Source organism: Protopterus annectens, chromosome 13.part0 (genome assembly GCF_019279795.1).
Source record: "Protopterus annectens isolate FY-2018-M chromosome 13.part0, PAN1.0, whole genome shotgun sequence".
Taxonomy (NCBI): Eukaryota; Metazoa; Chordata; order Ceratodontiformes; family Protopteridae; genus Protopterus; species Protopterus annectens.
Window position 1 is genome coordinate 614,136,990 of NC_056747.1, and position 25,737 is coordinate 614,162,726.

General features: G+C 42.2%; 1 protein-coding gene across 2 annotated transcripts in view; it reads right to left on the minus strand.

Annotated features, from left to right (window-relative positions):
• The window catches only part of RAD51C (RAD51 paralog C), a 1,235,792-nt gene that overhangs the window by 269,623 nt on the left and 940,432 nt on the right, over window positions 1-25,737 (minus strand). For both annotated transcript variants that reach the window (XM_044054279.1, XM_044054280.1), the window contains exon 6: window positions 13,476-13,542. In XM_044054279.1, coding sequence (XP_043910214.1) covers window positions 13,476-13,542 — 67 coding nt within the window. The remainder of the gene's footprint in view (window positions 1-13,475; window positions 13,543-25,737) is intronic.

Consider the following 25,737-nt stretch of genomic DNA (forward strand, 5'->3'; position numbering starts at 1 on the left):
GCGTCTCAGGTCGTTTACACCAGCGTGGACAATGACTGAGTCATATTTGTACCTGCTGTTGAGAGACCTGAGTGCTTGCGTTATGTGGCGGATTCTAGCGCCCGACAGGCAGCTTACTGTGACCTTCTCCTTACTCAGTCTGGTGAGCGGGACGTCAGTGTGTCTGACTATGGAGTCACCAATGACTAGTGTGTCTGGCATTGTGTTTGGCCTTAAGGGCTGTGACTGTTTGACACTCTGACTGTGAGGTCTATGTGTTGCAGGTGTTGTGTTCTGAGGTGGTGGTTGTTTGGGTGTCTGCTTTGGTGGCCTCTGCTGTTTTGGTAGATTTTGATCAGAGCCGCCAAGTATGTCTTTGTGTGTTTATGTGTATGATTTGAGGTTGTGATGGTACTATGTGAGACTGGGTCTATAGTGTGTGTGGTAACCTTCTCCTCCTGACTGGTCTTGCCAGTCCTATGTTGAGAGAGCTCAGCCTCCAGTTTGGCCGTATAGTTGCATCTCTCGCATGTATTTGTGTTTTGTGGGAGGAGGAGAGGGTTGTCTGTGTACATGAGGCAATTGTAACATTGCCTCAATATTCCCAGGTTCACCAGCTGAGCAGGAGAGGACACTAGCAACTGATCCCTCGACATGCTAGAAGGACTAGACAAAAAAACTTTAAAAGAGATTCCGGGGACGTGGTGACCGAGAAATAGCGGTTTGCCTTTTCTGGGGTGCTAGCTATAAGAGTGCCGTATCAAGGTAATAAGTACTGTAGGAGCAAGTGCTAGGTTTAACAGATAGAGAAAAGTCTACTTGGAGTCAAGTAGAGATGATCTTTTAGGTATTAGAGAAAGTGCTAGTAACAGGGATGCTTAAAGGTAAGATTGAAAAGAATGCACTCTGCAGTGTGCACTAGAGAAGTTAGATATGAAAGTAGGTAACTTGAGTTTTACCTGTTTAAAAAGTTAAGGTTTAGTGGAGAGTTACTATTTTTAAAACAGCAAGATGGACTGAAAGGGGTGGTTACTTTTGTATTTTGGTACTATGAAATACTGTAGGATGGCCAATAAATTTAAATAATTGAAGGGGTGGGATTTCAAAAGTGATGGTTTTGTGATTACTCACATAAGCCAGTGAAAGTAGAGAGAAATGAGATATATGGTCAGATTAACATAAGAGGCGGGCAACTAGAAAGACAGTGGTATTTAACAAGACAACTTAAATGGGTGGGAGGGAGGGAAAAATTCTGCCTGACTCAGAACAGAGAGAGCTGTGGTCTCTTTTGAAGTTTTAATATGCTGTTAAACAGAATGCAAGCAAAACACAAGGTAAAGAAAACAAACTACAGTATTCAAAATATAGAAAGGCAATACAGAAATACAAAAAATAACAGCAAACTAACCTTTCCTTCACAGCAAAGTGTAGCAGAGTCTGGATGAGCCTTTCTGGTAAAGCATGATGGCAGAATCCGAGATGCCCACATGAAAGTTAGATATGGCTGCCAATTGAACCTTAAGAGTAGAAGGAGACGAACCTGCGTGAAAAAGTTTGGCTAAAAAATCAAGGACCGATTGAATGGGAGCAGTGAAAGGATCTATGTCCCTTCCATGAGCCCAAAAGGAAAAACGCTTCCACTTACTAAGGTAAATCTTCCGAGTGGAGGATTTATGGGAAGCTATTAAAATATCTCGAACTGAGTGAGATATTAGCGGAAGCCTGGCTAGGGTTGGAATTGGAGGAACCAAGCAGTGAGGTTCAGGGAGGGAAGGGAGCGATGTAACTGACCCGACTGATGGGTCAAAAGATCTGGAACTAGGTCCAGATGCCAGGGTTGCTCCAACAGAAAATGGTTTAGAAAGGGGAACCAAACCTGTCGAGGCCAGTAAGGAGCAATGAGGATGAAGGAAGCTTTCTGAGCGATGGCTTTCTGTATCACTTGAGAAATTAGTGGGAAGGGAGGAAATGCGTACAGAAGTCCCCGGGGCCAAACCTGGACTAGAGCGTCTCTGCTGGGATGGCCTGGTAGAGGAAAGAGGGTGAAATAATCTCTGCACTTGCTGTTTTGGGGAGTAGCAAAAAGGTTGCAGCAAGGCTGGCCCCACTTCAGAAAAAATTTTTTCAATACGGAGTTTTTCAGAGACCACTCGTGAGGCATGAGAATAGCTCTGCTCAATTTGTCCGCTATAATATTGGACTTCCCGGGGATGTGCGTTGCAATCAGAAACCGCTGAGAAGAACTCGCCCGTTGCCACAGTCTGAGTGCCTCTCGACATAGGGGGTAGGATCTGGTTCCGCCTTGTTTGTTGATATACCACACTACAGACATGTTTGTCTGTCTGTATTGCTATCGTTCCCACCGGAAGAGAGTCTTGAAGGGCTTGCAACGCTAAAAGCACTGCTCTCATCTCTAGAACATTTATATGCAAGTGGCGTTCGTGAGGTTGCCATATGCCCTGGACTGTCCTTCCCTGATAATGCCCCCCCCCCCACCCGATCAGGGAGGCGTCCGTTGTCAGAGTAGCAACCGGAGGGGGAGGGACAAAGGGTCTTCCTAAGAAGAGATGAGGGGAAGAAATCCACCAAAGAAGGTGATTCCTGCATGCTTGGGTTATCACAATGGTGTGGGACATCAGAAGTTGTTGGTATGACCATTGTGTGAAGAGCATCCATTGTAAGATTCTCATGTGAAATCTGGCTAATAGAAGTAGGGGGATAGCAGCTGCCATTATCCCCAGAACTTTCAGGACCAATCTGACTTTGATCTTGTTGCTGTGGAAAAGAAGAGACCAGTTTGTGTATGTCCGCGATCCTTTGATCTGTGAGCCTCGCTGACATGCTGACTGTGTCTAGATCTGCGCCTATAAAGGTAATAGCACAAGGCAGCAAAACAGACTTTTCGCAATTTATTGAGATACCTAGCTTTCGAAAGATGCGAAAAGTGTAGTCTCTGGCAAGTAGCAGAAGATGCTTGGAGGGAGCTGTAAGGAGCCAGTCGTCTAGGTATGGAAACACCTGGAATCCTTGGCGTCTCAGATGAGAGGCAACCACTGCCATGCATTTGGTAAACACCCGGGGGGCTGTGGTGAGTCCAAAGGGCAGGGCCCGAAATTGACTGGTTCCCAGCCTGAAGCGGAGGAATCTCCTGGAGCTTCTGTTCATTTTTATGTGATAGTACGCATCCTGGAGGTCTATAGAGCACATCCAGTCTTCGTTCCCTAGTAGGGGTAGGATGGATTGCAGCGTGACCATCCGAAACCTTGTTTTCTTGACAGACTTGTTCAAGATACTGAGATCCAAGATGGGCCTCCAGTCCCCTGTTTTCTTTGGAATCAAAACGAATTTGGAGTAGATTCCGGATCCTTGCTGGTCTGCTGGAACTGGTTGAATGGCTCTTTTTACAAGCAACTTTGATATTTCTAACGCTGCTTGTTCCCTTTGAGCGGGTGGAACATCTGGAAGGGACTTTTTTGATTGGGTAGGAGAGCGAAAGAATGGAATGGAATAGCCTTCGGAAATGATGGACTGTACCCACTTGTCTTGAGTTAGGGAACGCCAGGCTTCTGGGTACAGTGATAGTCTTCCCCCGACTGCCTCCGAAGGTGGACAGCCGGGCAACACCTCAGGGATGCTGAAAGGGCTTATCGGAAAAGGTTTCTCGATTGCCCTGGTTCTGCGGACCCCCCCTGCCTCTAGGGCGGCGTCTATCATTATTGTTCCCCCCTCTGCCTCTAGAGGGGAACCGACTCTGTGCATCAGGCAAAGCCCCTTGAGATTGCTTACGGAACCACATCTTTCCACCTTTCTGGCCCTTGGGGTAAGGCCTAGAAGGAGTAGAAAAACGGACTCCGACGGCAGAAAGAGTTTTGCCATCAGTCTCGCACCTTGTCAAGGTTTCTTTCACTTGAGGACCAAAAAGGGACTATCCGTCAAACGGGGAATTAGTGAAAGACGTCTTAAAGGGGTCCGCAAAATTGCATAGCCGCATCCAGGCATGCCAGCGCAAGGCCACACCTGTACCTGCGGCTCTGCCCGCTCCATCAGCCGCATATGAAAGGAGGCGCATGGAGGAGTTAGCTATAGAATTTAGGGTAGCCAGCTGAGCGTTCATCTTGTCCTGAAAACCCGCAGCTGTAGGATCCTTTAACATCTCACTAGCTTCCTTGATCAAGTCTCTTTGAAGACGAGTGAAATGACAGAGGTAGTTCAGCGAACGCATTGAAAAGGTCGCTGACGAAAACATCCGCTTCCCGTACCTGTCCATAGACATAGATTCTTTGTTAGGGGGATGGACAGGCACTGAAGGATCAGCTAGTTCCTTCTTAGTGGCAGCAGCTACCACCATAGCATCCACAGAAACTCCCTTAGTCAGAAATTGCTTGCCTGCTGGTGCTGTAATAAACTTTGAAGGTCTCCTGGGGGTGGGGTCCACAGAGTCGGGAGCAGTCCAAGCCTTTTTTGCTACCACCTGCATAAGGGGGTCAAAGGGGGGGGACACCCAGGAGGTGGAAGGGCGAGAGCCTCAAGATACACAGATTCATCCTCTGAAGGGTTAAGGGCTGGCCAATTTCCCCTCTGTCTCAAGATCTCCAGGATGTCTGCAAAGGAGACATCTTCAGAAGGGGAACGGGGGGAACCCTCAGAATCCTCTAAATCCGTGTCAGAGGTGACAGACTCGGGTGAGTCTATGTGCTTCCTCTTGCACTTTCTCTTCCTCGGGGGCTCCCCTGCCAATTCAGGAGAGGCCTCGGAAGAGGATGAGATCCCCACAGGGGATTCTTGAGGAGCTGGCTCTCTGCGGTCTGGGATGAGGGAGTGAGTAGACCTTACCTGAGGCACCGAGGAGGGAGGGGCGGACGGAGCCGACTGTGGAGTTGAACCAGGTTCCAACACACTCCGCATGACCTCGAAAGCACCCCTGTCAGGCAGAGCCAGAGGTCCCCGCTCTGAAAAGCTAAAAACCTCCCTCGGCACCGACAGTGATGGTTCCGAGGCCGATGTCGGAGCCGAACTCACCAGCGCCGAAGCGCCGAGAGGGAGAGCGGGGTCGGACAAGGGTCCGATGCCACTCACCCCCTCAGAGCCGACGAGGGAAGTCCGGCACCGAGAATCTTCCAAAGAAGAAATCGGAGCCGACGACGGCGCCGAAGACAACTGTATCGGCTCCGACACTACCACAGTTCGGTCCGAACGCCCGGCTCGAGCTCAAAGGAGTCGGAGGAGGAACATTTTGAGAAATAGGATTAAGCATCGACTGATGAGTCGGGCTCTGAAGCATTTGGGCCAGTGCCTCGGACTTAAGAAGTCGACTCACTACCCTCTGAAGGTCATGGTCAGAAAGTCTCGATGACCTAGAGGAGTGAGATCTATGGCTCCGTTCAGACAGCAAGGGAGATGCTGGAGCCGAATGAACGGAGCCAAGGGACGGTGACCTGGACCTCTTCCTAGATGTCGGTTCCGATAGCCTGATCGGAGCCGACTCAGAGATTTCCAATACCTCGGCTCCAGCCGGAGCCGAGGGAACCACAGAAATAGGAGTTCGAGTCTCATCGGCTCCAGCCGGAGCCGATGCTGAAGCAGACTTCGATGTCTTAGGCATCGACTCAGTTGCTGGAGTCGAAGACCTAGAAGCCTTAGAAGGTTTGCCCGAATAAACAGTCGGGGGACCCTCAGGCTTTAGCAAGCCCCGTAAAATGAGCTTATTTTTTCTTTCCTGCAGGACTCTAGGGCTGAAGCCATGGCATACAGCACAAGAGTCCTGCAGGTGTAAAGGTCCCAGGCAGTACACACAAGAAGTGTGACCGTCTGTCAGAATTTTCTGACAGCACGAGTCACACTTCTTGAAGCCTGAGACCTTCGAATCCTTAGACATTACAAGGAACAAGTGCAATCACACACAAGCACACCGATTACACAGTTCACTAAAATAAAACTAATTTAAAGTAATAAGTTTAGATAGTCTTAAAAAATCTTTAAAGTCCCTACAAAAACACATACACTCCAGGAGGGATGGGAGGGCCCGAAGGCCTAAGGGAAGAACATAAGTTCTTGTGGTAAAAAGGAGAGAAAAACAAGGAGGAAAGGATAAAAATCCTTTAAAAGTAAGGGGATACTGGTCAAAAACTAATTTAAAAGGGATTTTTTTAAAGTTTTAAACTGTTTTCTACACTAACCTGAAGCCGGTTGAAGCAACACACCTCGATAGCTGTAGCGGCAAACGAGATCTGAGGTATTACCGCCTAGCATTGTGGGATATAAGGGGAGCCTCGAGCCGGTGGAACCAACTCTCGAGCTTTTTGAGTGGCCGAGTCGGAGCCGAGATCGGCTCTGAACCCATCCAGCAAGAATGAAGGCGAGATGGACAACTTAATATCTAAAGTTATCAGAAAGTCTGACCAGTTATTTGTTTCCTTTCATCCTAGGTCTTTAGGTTTGGCTGTTTCCAAGCAAACTATTTCCACTTGCATTTTAAAGACTATTTCCTTTTGTTATACTTTTCATAGCGAGAGCCTTCCTTATGTAAAGGCTCATTCCACTACAGCTGTGCCTTCTTCTGGTTCTTCTTTCAAAGGCTTAGACACTAATTCTATTCTTGAAGCTGCTACCTGGACTTCTGTGCATACCTTTACCAAACATTACCAGTTGGATGGTATCTCCAGAGCTAGATCTGGTTTTGCTGCTGCCATTTTTCATGGCTTCTTGGAAGACTCTGCTGCTTCCCCCTTCCAGGTTTCTTCTTGAGCTTTTGCACTCTCCAATTCGTAAGGAACACTGCAGCAGTGAATGTAAGGACATAGTACAATCGTGTAAAATATTACCATAACGATACATGTCCTTGCCTTCACCGCTGCAGTATTCACTCCCTCCCTCCATCCCCCCTAGTCTTTTTCCCTTTCTGGCTGTGCAGATTCTCTTTGGTTTTCCTTGGACTGCTGTTCCTACTGGGGCAATCTTTTCTGAGGATGTTACAAATGAACGCCACCTTTATGCCCTACCTTACACAAGGAGTGCACAGGTGACGTTCAGCATACCTTAAAGCAACGGTAGACTTTTGTAAACTGGCTGGATAGAGGGCTTCATTGCAGAGAATCCCATATGTAAGGAATGCTGCAGTGGTGAAGGCAAGGACATCTACTGTTATGGTAAGATTTTACACAAATGTACTGCATCTAATAAAGCAGCCAAAATCAGAGCTCCTGCAGAAGGTTTAGGCATGTCCACCTGAATCAACTCATAAATACCACTTCTGGATATCAGACACCTCAGAAGAATCCTACTTAAAGTATTCCATCATATCCCCAGAAGACCGCTCCTCCAAAGCAGACTCACGGCTAATGGATTTCTTTATGTCAGAGCCATAAGCAAAGCGAGAAGGCTTTAAACAGGCCCCGATTAAACTCCTGCCATCCCATTTGAGGGTCCTTAGAATGTACAGATGAATGTTTAGTTTTCTATTTTTTTCTTGGTAGGGACATCAGCCCTAGCAAACACTGGACATTCTGACCCCTGACCAGATTCAATAAGAGTACCTGGAACTTTTACCCTGAGCAGAATCAGAAGACTCACTCTATGGCTCTCCGAGATAACCAACTGTGGTTCCCCCTTGATGTTCGGAACCGACCCCTGCAAAGCCAAAGAGGACATGCAAAAGGAAGGATCCATGCTGGCCTCTGACGGGGTCATGTCAGAGGAATCCGAAGTCAACACCAGACAGCCTACAGAGCTATCACCTGCTTCTAGAGAGATGTCCAGTTGAGTTTGGACAATGAAAGAATCCAGTACAGATTTCTTTGCCTTCTTCTTCCTTAACAGTAGTACCTTAGGGTTAACAGATTCTGCCATTTTACCCTGGGCCAACTGCTTAAGCTGCTGGTTCTTGAGATACATTGCCAGGAAAGACAACTGGCTTCTAAGAGTCTTAGGCACACACGTCCTACAAACATGACAGGAAGTATGGTCGTGAGAAGCATCCAAACAAAAAAGACACTGTTTGCGATGATCCTTATGGGTATAGTCTGCCTCCCACACTATCATTTTCTCTTCTTGGATGACATGAATGTCTGGTAATCAAAAGAAAACAAGACCAACAGTAACAAAGAAAAAAGACCCCAACAGGGCACTTATCTGACAGCTAGGTATCAGCACAGTAAAGAGCATTCAGGCAGATGATCGATGATGGCAATCAGACTGGTGGCAAAGTAGTTCTGGATAACTGAGTCTGTACGTCATCTGTATGACCTACATCCTGTGCAAGGAGTATACATGTGATGTATGGTGCATACAAAACCTAAAGGCTTTGGTATACTGACTGGATGTTGGGCTATTCTTGATAGGAGCTCCCTAAGGTGAAGAATACTGCAACAGTGATACAGGACGACACCTGCACTTAACAGACTGGCGGGCAACTTGAGAGATGGAACCAAACAAAGAAAGGGCAAAAGCTTTCTCCTCAGAGTCTGGAAGATCAGAAATGACTTGAGAAAGGTGGTGCAAAACATGCCTGTCATATGAGTCTGGTAGTTAATGGCCCTAAAAGATAAGGGGCCAGCAGTGTAAATTTTCTTGCCCAGCCTCTCCATGGCCCTACTATCATTGTCTGAAGGAAGTAGTTTGGTAGAGGGCAACAGACTGGAGGGCTTGTCAGAAGTGACACACACTACACAAGGATCAGCAGAAAGGCATTAATACAGAAATTTACAGTCATCATGCACCTTATACAATCAGTCAGGTTTCTTGGGAGCTGGAGGCCGAGAATCAGAAGCTACAAAAGCTGGTGAAAAAGGTACCCAGAAGGGTAGCCAGAACAAGAAGGTTTGGCAGACACCATCTGAAGGAGCTTATAACACGTTTTCTGGATATCAAACTACAGAGCAATCCCACCTAAAGAATTCCATCATACAGGTAACAAATGTCCTCAAAGGAGAGTTCTACTAAAGGGGAACCTGGACTAATAGAATACTCTTCCTCTGACCTACAGTCCTCAAATCCCTTCCTCCTTTGAAGAGTAGGCTAAGGATTCTCCCCCCAGAATCCTGATCTTGAGAGGAATCCAGTTCCCTAGGTCTTCTAAGAGGAGTGGAAGACCAGGGTGGGGCAAGCACAGACACCCCTTTAAGATGATTTAAAGCCATTAAAGCATTAAACAACTTCTAAGTAAAATCTTACCATTTTTGTTGGAGATCTTTAACTGCAAGGGAAATATGCTTGGTTTTCTGTTTCTTTATCTGCATGAAACACCCTAGCAGGGTCAGATACAGTAAGCATACTAGGGATCTGCTCCCTCACTAAAATCTGCAGACACCCCCTCAGTCCCTTGGATATAATCAGCAGAGGTTTCCCCTCAACATCTGCAGCAGATGTTTGTAAAGTCTCCCTGGATGTGCAAGAAGTTGGATTCATGGCAGCCTCTGATGGCATTGCGGCACAGGAATCCAAAGCAAGCACATGATGATCATTCTAACTTTCACTAGCCTTGAGAGTGACATCTCATCAGGGAGGATGGAAAACAGCTATATCAGGCTTAAGTTGTATGGTCTTTTTCTTGGCAGATGGCTGAACCTCGGGATGGGAAGACTGCCATAAACACCTTCGGCCAACAGCTAAAGACAATGGTTTTCAAGGTAACTAGATAAGGAGGGGATACAACCACTTAGGGTCTTAGGGACAAAAGCTTGACAGATAAAACACTGTGTATGGTCATGGAACGCACCAAAATAAAAGAGATGCTTGTCGTGACTGTCAGTGTAGGAGGCAGATTCCCCATAAAGACTTTTTCCCTTTCTGGATGGCATGAAACCAATGGGGCACTTATCTGAAAAAAACATCTCGATAATCACTACAAAAGAAAGGCGTTAAGACCGATGTTCGATGATGGCATTCAGACTGACAGCAAAGAAGTTCTAGGTGTGTGCATCTGTATATCACCTTTACGCCCTTAGCCTTGCACAGGGAGCATACATGTGACGTACAGTGCCTGCAGGTATTTAACAGCTTTGGTATACTGGTCAGATGTTGGGCTACCCTTGGCAGGAGATCCCTTAAGTTATGACTACTGCAACAGTAATATGGAAGGACATCTACCCCTATCTGCCATGTCTGTAGATTTCCCAACTCCAAAAGTGGATGTTGTGGCTCTGGTATTCTTCCCGCCCAGTAGGCAGTAGTGTCAAGAAAGTGAGGGAAGAATTCATAGCTGAAGTCTCAAAGATTGCCAGATCCAATGCTAGCACAGAGGAGAAATTTGGTTCCATATGCACTGGCTCCAGAAAAGGAGATGGATTTGGAACAAGTATGGATGGTGCTGATGATCCCAATCCTGGTCTTCTCTTCATGACTGGAGACAGAAGGACTCCCAGCAAAATCTATGTCCTCAGAAATTTCCTCATTATATGGTAGGCATCCATTTTGGTCAGGTTTCTGGTGGACTCACCGGACCTCAAAGATGAAGCTATAGAAGGAGGTCTTGAAGATAGCTTTTGAAGTATTAGGGAATGAAGGTCCATGGGGAAAAGGAAGGTTTCTGGGAGGGAGATTTGATCCAGGCTGTAACTGGATACAACTGTCTTGATAACTTATGTGCCAGACCCAAAACAGCAATTGGATCCAGAGACCATTTCTTAGGTTTCTGTGCCCTTTCTTCTTGCCTCTTTTAAACCTGATTTTCTTTATGTTTCTTGCTCAACTTCTCTCTTTCTCTCACACTCTTTTTCTTTAGATCATTCCTTCTGTTTTCCCTTCTTTTTGTCAGAAAAAGGAGAGGTGGAAGTTGCCTTTGATTCAGTGGACATCGTGTGCCCTGTCAGAGGGGGAAGTCATCCCTTAAGAATGAGTTTTTCCCTTCTGCCCTGAAAAGCTCTGGTGTCAAAGGCTGCACAGATACTGCAGCTATCCTGCAAGTGGGACGGACCTAGACAGCACACACAAAGGGAATGGGTGTTTTGGGGGGGTATCTTGGGTCCACAGGCCGAACAGTTTTTGAATCCAGTGGACTTCTCGGACATCAAAAACATTTTTAAATATGAAGAACTTTCTGGCATATCTCTATACATTACATAGTTTTCCTTAGGCATAAGTTAGCAGTTAGGTAAACAGTGTTGCACAGATTTTTATATAAGACATAGGATTGTAACTATGTAAAACTGTTGTATATATATACACACACACACACACACACACACACACACTTACAGATACATACATACACGCACATTTGTTTATAGGATTTCAGTATAGTTGCTAGCACTGCGTTACTGTTGAATATTGTTCTAGCTAATGCACTCAAGAAAAATCTATCTAAAGAAAAAATTTAAAGAACCTAATTATCTAACTACATTAGTACTAAACTAACAACTATTCTAAAATGGAGAATAAAGCACAGAATTGCTTTCACTTATCATGGTGGAGCTCTCAGCAAACATGTCTGGATTGGCAGGTGGCATATGAGATCTGAGGCAAATCAGACAGGAGGAGGGAATTGTGGTTAGTGGAGGAGTCAGAACTCTTGGATCCAATAACCTAATATAAGATGCCAAGGTCAGAACCGGATGATCTGACATCCCACATGTTGAATCAAACAAAAACAGACAACATCAGATTAATTATTGCAGTTCTCCATTCACTTAAGAGTCCCTCAAGTGGTCCTGACAGGTCGTTTTTTTTAAAACAGTTCATGAAGCAAACAACATATACTGTCGGGACTGATGGAGGTGGTTTTCTTGACTTTAGCAAGTGCTTCCGGCACCTAGTCCCTGCTACTAGTTGGGGGAGGGGGGGGGTAGTATGTTGGAGAGGATGTCACCTGTTGGGGCTGGGGGGTGAAGTTTAAGCTGAATTTATCAGCCAATACATTTGCAATGTCACCCGGATCAGTGAAAGGAAAAAACTGCCCCTGAATCTTTCTTCCTTGCCCTCATAACAAAGGGAATTTTGAGGATTTCCAAGAAAGTCAGACCATTACGTTTTATGCATATGCTGTCATGTTGTGAATAAACATGAAAATAAAAAAAAAAAACAAAGCCCCATACAAAAGTTGAGAAAGTTCATCTCAAATACTCAGTTTGTGCCACAATTTTCCACATCTCATGCGTCCTCAGAATTCATCTGTCATACTTTTGTATTTTGTACTTATCCGGAAAACTCTTGTATGGTCAACACAGTTTAGAAAACAGCCTGACAGTGTAGTTCCCAGTTCACAGAAAGAAACAGACCCACCCACAAAATCCATTATCTAATGCTTGACCACATGGTGTAAAGGGATAAAACCCTGACCACAACTCACACACCTTCAGTTCAACCTGCACCACTTGCACTGGAGGAATCGGGCAGTGTTGGTAGGATTCAGCAGCCCGTGACAGCTTGCCCATCCTGGGGGTGGAGAAGGCATCACACAACTTCTTTGATGACATCTGCAGCAGTGATGATCTACTATCCATAGTAATGGGCCTAATGATGCTCACACTGATAATGGTGCATTAATTAGCAGGAAGTTAGTATGTGGTGTAGTATGCATGTACATCTTAACTATAATCATTCCAAACCTTGCAATACCACCATGGGCAGACACCTACAAATGTTAATAAACTACCCATCCAATGTTGATGACAGCACCACTCTCATAATCAGACTCTTGTGTTCAAGGTAGATGAATGAGACAGTGGGTTCTCACTTTTAGGAAGAATAGATGGGTCATTCAGATGTCCAAGAGGAGGCTTGACTATCACTGTGGGTGTCCAAAAAAATCCACACCTTAAATCTAACTGCAAATATGACAACACTATTTTCAGAATTATTTTGAAAAAAGTTTACATGCCACAGTTCACTACTTTTCTCTAACATAGCAAATCAGTCTTTCAGATAAAAAAGCATCCCTTCAGCCACTCTCACTCCTACCCCCACCAGTACTACAAACCATATTTTTGGTATGGATCTCATTCTATTGCCTATGTTATGTTCTGTTATGGAATGAGGAATGGGAAGGGAGTAAGGCAGTGATAAACCCCTTTGTCATATAGAACCATATGGAAAAGAATGTAAATACACCTGTTCACATTCAGTCAGTAACTTATAATACTCCATATGTACACTCACACATCTGAAAATTACGTCATCCCTTCACCGTTTACCAGAGGGCACTTACGCATTAGTGTCAGTGATAGTGCTTCCTTCTCCCAAAGAAGACAGCAGTCTTCTGAACTATTACTCCTTGGCACCCCAGGCTTGTTTCTCAAACCTAGGCTACTGGGAATGAAGGCAGACACCATGAGTCTTCTTCACTGGGATGGCTATCCACACATCTCTTGACCTGGAACAGTGAAATATCTATGAACATCGCACCATACTGCTCCTGAGCTACAAGGCAATATTGTATTGAGGTATGATTGGCAAGCACAGCATAACATTCAACTTCACAGGTCCATTTTCCTTTACAGAATATTACATTTCTCCATAATACTAGTATCTGCTCTATGGTCAACTAAAGTTATTAGAGTTCATACCTAGTGCAGGCACCAACATAGAATGGCTCTGTCCAATTCTGGTTGTCATCTGATTTGTCAAAGCTACCTAGAATGAAAAAAATAGGGACATTAATCACATCACCCTGACAATGATTTGGCAATCTTTCAAAAATTGTAACAGTTTCAATGAGGATTCCCACTACATAAAGATAACATAGGTTTCTATGATAAAAGTAGAGAATTGTGTGTGCCCAAATGGGCCCTGTAAGTATACCCTTATCCAATTATAGGATTACAAAAGTTTAATTAACAGACAATGCAGTTCACTTCAGTTTACGGGAATTTAATTACCCGTTCTTAATGGTTAGGAATGCTATATGCACACCCACGTTAAGCACAGCAAGTCTAAACTAGTGCATCAAATGAGATCCATACAGGATGCACTTCCCTACATTCCTTTATTTGTTTTAATTAGCTCAGTTTAACAGACACAAACTCTCTTTAGCTAAAGCAAAAAGAACACCATACTAACATTAGTTGAAATAAAAACATTTTTTTCTCTGAAAGACCTGGCATTTTTGTTTCCAAATCTGAGTTACTAACCTTGTATGAAGCTATAAGACTTTCAAGAGGTGCAGGCCTACTTTAGGTACAGAGTGGTTTAATTTCATGCTAATACCTATTAGGCTCAACAAACAGTATGATTTATATTTTGTGATGTACATAATTTCATTTATACAAAAACATACACAAATCTATGTAATTGTGTTAACATCTTGTGTTGTATATATTATTTTTTGATATCTAACTTCTTTTTGGAATGACCATAGTTCTAACTGGAGTTTTTCTCCTCGGGTCACCACTGAAAATGGGCCATTGGTTCAGCTGGACCAACTTGGTTAACAAATGACAATAAATAAATAAAACATTTTATCCCAGCCTAAGACTACTAGCTACAGTGTGGAATAGTTCCTAAACAAACTAAATCAATAAAGGAAGGAACTTTCTGCTGAGGAAGAAGGAAATTGAATTGGTGCTCATTTTCACTCACTTCCATTTTCTCTAGTCTTCTTCCTCCTCAGAGAGAGTGTAATAAAAAGTTCCAGATTTAATTATCACATTTTTGCTTATCATACACAGTATGCATAATTCATGTTTTTTCTTATTGGCAAACTGTACTACTACACCATCTGGAAATTTTATACTGAACAGTTTGCTCTAATATTGCCGTTTCTTGGTACATAAGTAATAATTTTTGTAAATATCAACCTCAAGAAACAAAAATTATGTGCTAACCATTATGCTAGATCAGCAAGAGTGAGGCTATCCTTCGTAACTAGTAGCACTAAGGCTGCAGGCATTAGAACAGCTCAGTAGTCCAAACTTTCCTGGACTGTTAAGTATCTCTCATCTCATAGTGCACTGCACAGATTTCCTTTTCCAAATCTCAGGTTAGTTAAATTAAAGAAAAAAGGATACAAGGCATACAAGACCTTATGGGCCAAGATGGAGGAAGGCAACAAAGGGCTTTGCTGAGGATGGCTCCATTCTTCCCAATCTAGTCGCCGTGGTAAGTACCTTTTGTGACAGCTAAGAGTGGGTCCATCCTTGGTAACTCTTCTGACAGCTTCCCACATTCTTCCTACTGGGTGGATCCCTTGGAGAACATACCTTTGATAATGGAAGCTCCAAAAGCACATATGGAGATGGAAATTAGATTCAGGTTATCATGCTTTGCAAAGGTTTTCAGTGAAAACTATGAAAGCTGCTACACAACTATCAAAGACTGCAGTTTGGGAATAAGGCTACCAAAGTGGCTAAGGTTCTAGCTGAATGAGCCTTAGTAATTTGCGGGAGTGGCTCATCATGCTCAATTTATCAACACTTTATACTGACAGCTATATGGGCAGGGAAACTTTAGAAGCTTTATGACTCACAATCATGGAGGAAAAAAGAAGTGAAAATCTAGGCATCTTTACGTATGAACTTGTTTCTGTTCACATATGTCAGCTCACAGTGAATTCTTATGCAGGGTAGCAAATACTCCCCACGGTTACAGCAGCCTTCAAAGAGTACAAGCAGAATGAATATGGTACTTAAAATTTGACACCACTACAACTTCTGGCATTAAAGTAACAATGGTTCTAAAAGAAAATCTTACTGCGATAAACTAGATAAGAAGGTTTAGCAAAAAAAAAATATGAAGTTCAGAAATCCTTCCAGGTAAGTAATACCTTCCAAGGAAGGAAACAAACTCTGTCATCATACTAGCATACTCATAGGAGGCCTGTACTACTACTATGGGTACTGCAAAAAGCACTCCTGGCTGAGATCAAAGACTGAAACAATACTAATTTCATGAACTTTAATCATACTTTGACTTAGGAATGTGGTCTATTCCCATCATGGTACTAGAAACCCAAAAGACTTGGAGAAATTAAAAAAGAGGCCCAAGTCAATTTTTCCAGAGTACAGTCCAAATGGAGAGATGATAAAATCAGCAAAAGGAGGGAAGTATTGCTGGAACTGAAATCATCCTCAAGTCTTGGTGACAACCTTCATGAGGTGGACCCTGTTTTTCACAAATTCTCACCAAGACAACACTGATATATAGACTGTATTTTATATAGCATATATCATGGACAGGGATCACCTTCAGTTTACCGAAATGCCGATTCGCCGACACGCGGAAGAGGAACACGAAAGGACAAACAACGCAGTTGACCGACATGCTGAAATCCCGACAGCTGGAAGACCAACAAGGGGAATGTGTAAGCGCGACTTGGTAAGTATGCGATAGTGAGGGATTTGGGAGTAGTAAGCGCGACTTGGTAAGTATGCGATAGTGAGGGATTTGGGAGTAGGGAGCGGACAGGTAAGTGTGCAATAGTGAGGGATGTAGGGTTAGGGTGTGTGAAAGGTGAGTGTGCGGTAGTGTCGGAGTTAGGGTTTGGGTAATGTAAGTGTGTGTTAGTGACGGGTTTATGTTTTAGGGTGGGTTAAGTGAGTTAGGGTGCAGGTAGGGTAAGTGTGCGGTAGTGTCGGACCTTAGGGTTAGGGGTGGGTAAGTGAGTTAGGGTTAGGATGCAGGTAGGGTACGTGTGCGGTAGTGTCGGACCTTAGGGTTAGGGTTTGGGTTAGGGCTAGTGGATATGTTATGTAGTGTACTGTGTTGTTTACGTGTAGTGTGTCGGTGTAATGGTGTTCGGTGTTTTGCGTTGTTGGTATTTGTTGTTGTCGGTCTTTTGGTGTCGGTGATTTGTGTTTCGGCGTTGTGGCGTTTCGGTAAACTGAAGGTGATCCCATGAACAGAAGTAGGTTAAAAAATAAAGAAGATATCTGGGTGCACAAGTCACAGGATAGAAAAGTGCCCAATCCTGGTAGGCGCACTGGTACCAGGACTGGAAAAAATGACCGTGTAGAATCCTCAAGACATGAAAATATTCCTACAATAGGGCTAGGCCAGGCCCAGAGGCCCCTGTTGTAGAAGGAAGTAGCAGTCCACAAAAACGCCATACAGATGAGAGTGGACTATTGAGGATAAGAAATAAATTATGTATTGTTACTATTATGCAAGAAGCCCAGAAATTCCAGACAAAAGATATACGAAAAGATTGAGAGAGAAATTAGGGGAAAGAAAAATACTTCCACAAGAAAAACTGTCAGAAACTTCAAATAAAAATCAGTGTTCATTAATACAACAGATCTGTGAAAAGCACTAACTATATAGACCAAGAAATGCTGTGCCATTCGGAAAAAGAAGCAACTGAAAAAGTATGAAAATTTAAAGAACAAAATTTAGACATTTGAAAGGTATAAAAAAGAAATATGGACTTGGGAAAGAAAGAGCTGACACCAATATTTGTGCAATATGTGCAATATTTATGCAAAGGAGAAAGCCAAAAAATCAACACAAAAAAAGGCAACCCTAAAGATATTCGAATAGAAATATAGGCAAAGGCATCCAGATATGGAAAATTTCACAAAAAAATAAGATCACAAAGAGGGAAAGTAAAACAGAAGGTTAGTCAAATAGTAGTTTAAAAATGTAGAAGCTGAAGTTATAGAATATTTGTGAAGTGAAGGATTCAGTGTAGAAAGTCTAACACAGGTCATATCACAGCATGATGAAACAATCAGTCTCCAAAGTAAGGAGAAATAAGAAGAGGAGGAGACATCTGAAGAAGAAATATGGACATGGGAACGAAAAAGAGATTTAATATGGTGCAATATTTATGCAAAGGAGAAAGCAAAACTAATCAATGCAAAAAAGAGCAGCACTAAAGATATTTGAAGAGAAATACAGGCAAAGACATGCAAATATGGAACATTTTACAATACAAAAAAAGTGAGCGTAACTCAGATAACACAACAGGATAGAGCAATGGACACCCAAATTAAGGAGAAACCAACGGAGCAGGAAGCATCTAATCAAGTGACATGTGAAGATACTTTGGAGCCTTCCATAGGAAACCAGTACAAAGGATCAGTGAGCTACACAGCAAGGGAAAGAACAGGAAACTGTGGCAACTCTTACACAATCAGTGTCATGGAGTGACAGGCCAGTGAGTTCCCATACGAAAGATCAATGGATGACACAGGGTGAAACTGAAGAGAAAGTGGCACAGGAAGAAGTTCTGCAACTTTCAATAGAATGCCCGCAGGAAATGGTGAACAAAGAATGTACCCTCAGTTTAGAAGAAAATGATGTAAGGGAAGAGTTACTTGATTTAATAGAGATGGACAGACACATTAAGATCAATGAAAGAAATAGAATGCAGAAGGTCAATAAAAATCAAAAAGTTATAAGTTTGTTAAAGTAAACATAGCAATTAGGACTGTCCACAGAGAGTCATGCAATATAACAGAAGTAAATAGGATAAATTCATACCAGATAAAGTACTACCACAAGAACACAGGGTAGTAAGGGAAAGGAAGAGGGGAAAATGGAATGCCATCATAAAGTATCGAATAGAGAAAACTATAAAGCAATTAAGGCAAGAAGTATCACTACTAGAAGAGTACAGAAGAGGGAACAGATCAAAAATACTCAAAGATTGACGTGATAAAAGCAATGCACAGTATTATAATGGATCAGGATTTAACATGCACTATCGCAAATGATAAACTAAAAATATCAGCACAGGCAGAAAAATTTCAAAGATATACCGATAAATATAAAGGAAAAGTACACAATAAGCAATTTATTGATGATCCAAAAAGTTTTATAGAGAATTGGGAATCAAGGTAAAAGGAATTGAAAGACCACCAAAAAAAAATAAAAAATAGGTACATTTTGGAGAAATATTTATGTAGATCCTGTGGAACATAACAAAGATGCTAAATGGATAGAAGAAGTAAAAGAAAGAATAAGAAGTTCAAAGGTACAGGATATGAAATAGGATGAAGTAACAGCCAGAGAGATTGAAATAAAGTTAAGAAAAGCCTCTAATTGGAAAACCCCAGGCCCAGATGCACTATGTAACTTTTGATTAAAAGTATTAACATCTCTGCACAAAGATTTAGCCACGAGTAAAAACTATTTATATGTGCACCCTGAACAGACAACAACCTGGCTAACAACAGGAAAAACAATGTTCCTACTTAAGAGTGAACCTGCAAGCTACCCTAAAAATTATAGACCAATAACTTGCTTTCCGATGACGTATAAACTATACACTGGAACTGATGCTAACAGAGTTTATAGTCATTTAGAAGAAAACTCAATTATGGCAATAGAACAAAAGGATAATAAAAGAAGGTCATATGGAACAAAGGTTCATTTGTTCTTAAATAAAGTCATAGTGGAGAACTGTAAAAAGGGGAAGAATCTACGTATAGCATGGACAGACTACAAAAAAGTATTTGACTACTCCACATCCATGGATAAAAGAGTGCTTAAAAATGTACAAGATACACCCCACACTGAGAAATTACACCACAATGACCGTGAAACAGTGGCAAACCACTTTGCAGTTAAGCCATGATAAAGAACAAATTATTATTCCAAGGATTAAATCCAAAGGGGATATTCCAGGGTGACTCTGTCACCACTGCTCTTCTGTCTTACCTTAACCCATTAAGCTGTCTGCTTAACAGATTTGATCAGGGCTAGAGTTTGGCTCCCAGAAAGCAACAAAGTGTAAAGACTTTTTACCTTCTCTGTCGATTATTTAAAAATGTACAGCTCATCAGATGAGGAACTGAAAGCACAACTGCAAGTAGTCACATTTTTTTCAGATGATATAAGAATGTCATTTGGTCTTGATAAATGTGTAAAAGCAATCTTTAAAGCAGGAAAGCTGCAGCACCAAGAAAACAGTTTGGGACAAGAATGTGATATAAAAGAACTTCAGCAAGAGGGAGTGTGTATAAATATTTGGGAACTGATGAAGGATCAACAATAAAACAAGAACAAATGTGAATAAAACTTAGTAAGGAATACTTTAGAAGACTTAAATTAATCCTGAAATACCGTTGACATCTAGGAACAAAATTAAACTACAAACTGACTTGCTATTCCTGTCCTAACTTACAGTTTTGGAGTAATTGACTGGCCCCAAAAGGTGTTGGATAGATTAGACAAGAAAACAAGGATGCTTCCTGCTCATCAAATGATTTATAAAAATCAGTGCATACCAAGATTATATATTCCCCGTTTCAAAGGAGGTATGAGCCTCCTTGAAATTGACTGCACGTATAGATCTGCAATTGTGGGACTGCATGCATATCTGCTGAACTCACAAGACCCACACATAGTGAACGTTTTGAAACATGAGGATAGTAAATCTAAATTGACTTCCCTTCTTATTCTAGTAGAAGCATATCAGCATCAAGCAGGAATGGAACTCAAACCAGAAGTAAATAAAAATCAGGCAAAAACCGAATGTGCCAAAAAACAAAAGAAAGAATATAATGTGAAGGATCAGATGAGAAGGCAAGAAATGTGGAAAATGTATAAATATAGTTGCAAGTATAGAAAACTCCTGGAAGAACTTCATGTTGATCAGGATCGAACGCAGGAATGGTTAAAGAGAGGTGAATTCAAACCAAAAGATGAAAGGTTAATATTGGCGGCCCAAGACAGTGGACTACGTACACGCTGGTTTACAAAGTCCATTGAACATGTGGAAGAAACAGACAAATGTAGGTTTTGTAAAACACAGTTTTAAACAGCTGCACACCCTGTTGCTGATTGTGATATACTAATGGCAGAAGGACTGTATATTGAAAGGCATAATAATGTGGCAAGACTGTTGCACTGGGGATTTTGCAAACATTATAATTTTGAAGTAACTAAAAATATGAGCCACAAAGCATCATAGAAAATGATGAAAATGAGTCTACATCACATGGGATCACCCATTACCAACAGTTCAAAAGATACAGGTAAGAAAACCAGATATAGTGGTCCATGAAAAGACAAAAGTAGCACTGACCACAGAAATTGCTATACCCAAAGACTACAGTGCACTGCAAACAGAGAGACACAAAGTCATAAAATATCAGGATTTGCAGGTAGAAACGAGAGTACTGTGGAAGAAAGATACCCAGACAGTTCCAATAGTAGTAGGAGCAACAAGTCTTATAAAAAAGAATCTACAATCATATTTAGATATGTTACTGATACATGCAACTTGTACGAATTGCAGGAGGAATCATTATTGGCACACTGCGGGTGCTGCGAAGAGCACTTCTGGCTGACATCAAAGATTGAAACAATACTAATTTCATGAACTTTAATCTTACTTTGATTTAGGAATGGGGTCCATTCCCATCATGGTATTGCAAACCTAACAGATATGGAGAAATTAAGAGAGGCCCGAGTCAATTTTTCCACAGCACAGTGCAACTCCATGAGGGACTGGATCTCATACTGGAGGTCTTAATTCAAAGGTCCCCTTGAGGAAGGCTTTGTGTACTTTCATAAAAGCTAAGAAATTACAGACTTGGCGTTGATGAAAGTTACAAAAAATGGCAGCCAAATCCATGTACTTTAATAGAAAAGCAACAGTACAGTCTCAACAAATAACAAGCTATTCTAAGACCGTGGAAATCACAGAAAAGGAATCTAGCTCCTAGGAGTGACCCCATACAAAGAAGCATGTCCATTTGTTCCTATACGTTTTCCTCATTTTGGGAGAAAGAGAATATAATGGACCAGTTTACAAGGAAAGGAAGAATTGTCATTAACTGCTGGTAGTGAAAAAACAAGTCACAAGTCACAGGGTGTTCACAGCAGGATGAAACTTACTTGCCTAATAGAAGGGTCTATCAGTAATATTCCTGTGAAACTTGCAAACAGGAGCTTCTCCATAAGATGATGCAGATGTACTGGGAATCAGATCTGCAATGGCCAGTAAGGAGCTATGAAGAGGACTTCAGTTTTGTGGAGTCCTGCCATCTGGATGGAGTTCATCAAAGAGAAAAAGGGGGGGATCCAGGTGGTCACTTGTGGGATACATCATCACTCAGCAGTTTCTCCAGCAATGAAATGAGACAGAAGTTGCACTGCAGCTGCTGTTTTGGAAGAGAAAAATACCATAGCAGGATTCCCCCACTTTTTGGGAAGCCTTTCTTGTCACTCAAGTTCTGAAAGACCACTCATTGAGTTGTACTCAACTTGTCTGACATGGAACTAGACAACCCAGAGATATGGATAGCAATAAGAAAACAGCTACTAGATACTGCTCATTCCTAAACTCTCACAGCTTCCTGGCATAAAGGGTGGATCAGGTCACTCATTGCTTGTTGATATAACACACAGCTGCCATGTTGTCAATCTGTCTGATTAGAGCTGTCATTGTTAGAGACCTGGAAGGCCTTGTGGGTCAAAAAGACTACTTTTATCTCCAGTACAGTGATATAAAGGAAACGCTCCAATGCCCTGTAATGTCTTGTCTGCTAAAATGCCCCTCAAAGCTGACGCATCAATAGTGACTACTGCCATGAAAGGGGGTGGCAGTGAACGGGACTGCCAAAGATAATATTGCTGGCACACATCAACCATGCTAAATAATGCTTGCAGGACTGAGAAATGTGGATTTGATGCTAGTAGGATCCACATTCATAGACCACTGGAATATGCAGGATCTAGTGAAGGACACTCATGTGGTATGTCACAAGAGGAACCATGGATACGAACTACCACCCTGAGTCAAATGTAAGCTGTAGCTGTGGAGGATACAGCAACAGCAGAAACTTCAACTGAAATGCATAAATTTTGTCTATGAGAGGTCTTCTTCTGCATTAACTTTGTGTCTAAGCTGAAGCCTATAAACGTGGTTAGCTTTGAAGGTGTTTGCAGGGGCTTTGCCAGATGCAGCTTTAATCTCAGAGATTGGCACAGGCAGATACAAGAAAAAATTCACTGGCCTGTGGATGCAAATGCACTGCAACCATAGATATGCATTTGGTGAACACTCTGGGGGCTAAGGTAAGACCAAATGAAAATCTAGTGCTAAAAATGATTGGTTTCAACTGTGAATATCAGATTCGGTATGAATGCAGGCATCCTAGAAATTCAAACAGCACATCTAGTTTTCTTCTGTTATACAGAGAAGGAATGACTTTAATGAGACCATTTAAAGGTCTCTGGAGACAAATGGCTTTATGTTGCTGATAAACAAAATCGGTCCAAGTTACGTTTTCTTTCTTTTTTCCTTTTTTTTTAATACTAAAAATAATCAGGAGAATACCTTCACATTCTCTGCCTGATGGGATTTTTTTTAGATGGTTCTTCTGTTTAACAGGCTCAGAATCTCTGTTTACGCCATCTTCTTTTTGTGAGGGTGGGCTGGTCAGCACAGGAGAGGAAGGGAAATGATATGGAAAGGAAGGGTTCTTCACAAACTGTTTGTTTTACTGTTCCCCATAATTAACTCACATTTGGTAGATATGCCTAAACTTCCAACCCAAACAAAACTGGTCCCTATAATGCAGTATTCATGAGGGTCAGGTTGGTATCCTCTGGAAAGCTTGTCTTCACATGAGCTAACAAACAGGTATTATACATCCCATGGCCCTTGGAGAGCCTTCAGCAGCCTTATAAGCCGTACACAACATGACACTGCTGTGGTGGATACTGCTGCTAACTGAAGCATGAGTTTGTCTTTAAAAAATCCATCAGACGACTGGCTCATGGTTCAGTGCATTTCATGTTAGACTCATCTTTTTGAAACTCAGTTACATGGACCATGTAATTAAGTGTCCTCAAGGAAAACTTAAGAGCACACAGACCGCACTGGACTCATCTGATGGCTGGACCACAGGGCCCTGAGGTAAAGTTGCTGACACCACAGAAAATCCATTCTCTAGGAGGATGAAAGATAGCCCATTTTTTAATTACTGGGATATTGCATCTGGGTTCTTCCCAGCAGCACTGGTGACAACCTTAAGAATGCTGGTCAAAGGGGATTTCTGGGTAAACTGCAAAACTTTTTGTATTGCCCACTGATGGTAGGACATGAGTTTTATTAGCCAGCCTCCTCCTGTGATTCATCTTCTTCAAGATCTCTCAGAATCTGAGGTTGCTAGGAGTGAAAGCAGCAGGCTCAATGTTCTCATCATCACCCAAATCATCTTTTGGGGACTCTGAAGGAAAATCCATGTGTTTTATCTTGCAGACAGCACACAGTCATCTCAGACACCTTTGGAAGAGGACAATCAGAATAGAAATACTTTCTTCTGGGATCTTAAATGGCTTGAATGAGCTGCTGAGTGGCTTTAGTCTGTCTGCTTATCACGAATGAAAGTAAGTAGGGCCGGAGCCTCACTAACAAAAACATCTGAAGCAATATGTAAAGCCGGCACTGACACAAAGTACAAGCTAGGGCAATGACAATTGCTGGCTCAGAATCAAAACTAGACTCAACACCTGCATCCCTGAAGCAATTTCAGTCAAATTCCAAATTTTTATTTTATTTATTTGACATTTGTTAACCGGGTTGGTCCAACTGAGCAAAAAGCCCATTTTCAGTGGAGACCCGAGGAGAAAAACTCCATGTAGGTTATGCAATATTATAAACGTAAGTACAAAATCAAAGTTACATAAAGGTAGAAATAGAAAGTCAAATAGAAATACAATGGTACATTGATAAAATAATGACAACACTATATAAAAAGTTACACATTTGAGAAATCAAAAACAGGCATCATCGTTTTTTTCAAATGAGAGAAGAGAAAAAATAAAAGTATTGAGTCAAGCCCTTCAAATCATCAAAACCGGACCGTAAAACTGACACCTGAGACATAGTGGCACTAAAGACTTCAGCCCAAGAAATGACCCAGGAGTCACTATCAAGGCCAAGTGGATTGACACTCCTGACTTTACGACCGAGAGCAATGTCAAAGTCATCAATGTTGGAACAGAGACCAATGGCACTGAAACTATTCAGTAGCTGACGAGAGTTGTAGCATCAACTTCAGGGTCCTATCAGTTAATCCTGGCCTTTTAAGCAGTGGTGCCAAAAACATGGGGACTGGTAAAAAAGCCTCAGCATCCTGGGTTGGGGGTATAGGTAAGTGGCAGTTAGCGCTGTACTTTACCAATAAAACAGAAGGGAAAACAGGTGTCAAAAAATTTCTGCTAAGCTCAACAGAAGATTTCTACAAACTTGTCATGACAGAAATTAAAGACTACAAGTCTGGAAGGGCTTCCTGTTGAAATATTAGCACTCATAATGTTGAGTGCAGACATACCATTAAAAAATAAAAAATCAAAAACTCAAGCAAATCTCAAACATCGCTCTTCTCCTTTAAAATTCTTTTTTGCAGGGAGTAAGCCCCTATGCACCCTCAATGTGGTGGGTAAGGACCCCACATCCTCCAAATTTATACATAACTCCAAGATCACCATACCTCAGAGAAGAGGGAATATTCCAGGAATGGCCATCTCGAATTTGGAATATGCAAGCCATTCATTTTCTGTGTTTCAGGGCTCACTTTTGCAGGTCCTCACATTTCATATGGTTACTGTGTGGAACCTTGCCTCTACACCAGAAGTACCAGCCTTGAGGATTCTGATATTATGGCAACCTACATGTCAGACACCAAATCAATTATAACACAGCAAGTTGGAGAGTTAGCTTGCATTACGACAGGAGATACAAACTTTTCCAAGACTTTTATGGATAAATGAGATACTTTTCAACTGCTTTAATGGGAACCTTCCTAACAACAATCACAGATACTGCAGAAGAGATATGCAGATTCTTACATAAACCATCAGAGAGAAAAATAAGTTAAAGCAACATTTTTTGTTAGTTTCTAGACCACAAGTTTAGTTAGTCTTAACGCCAAG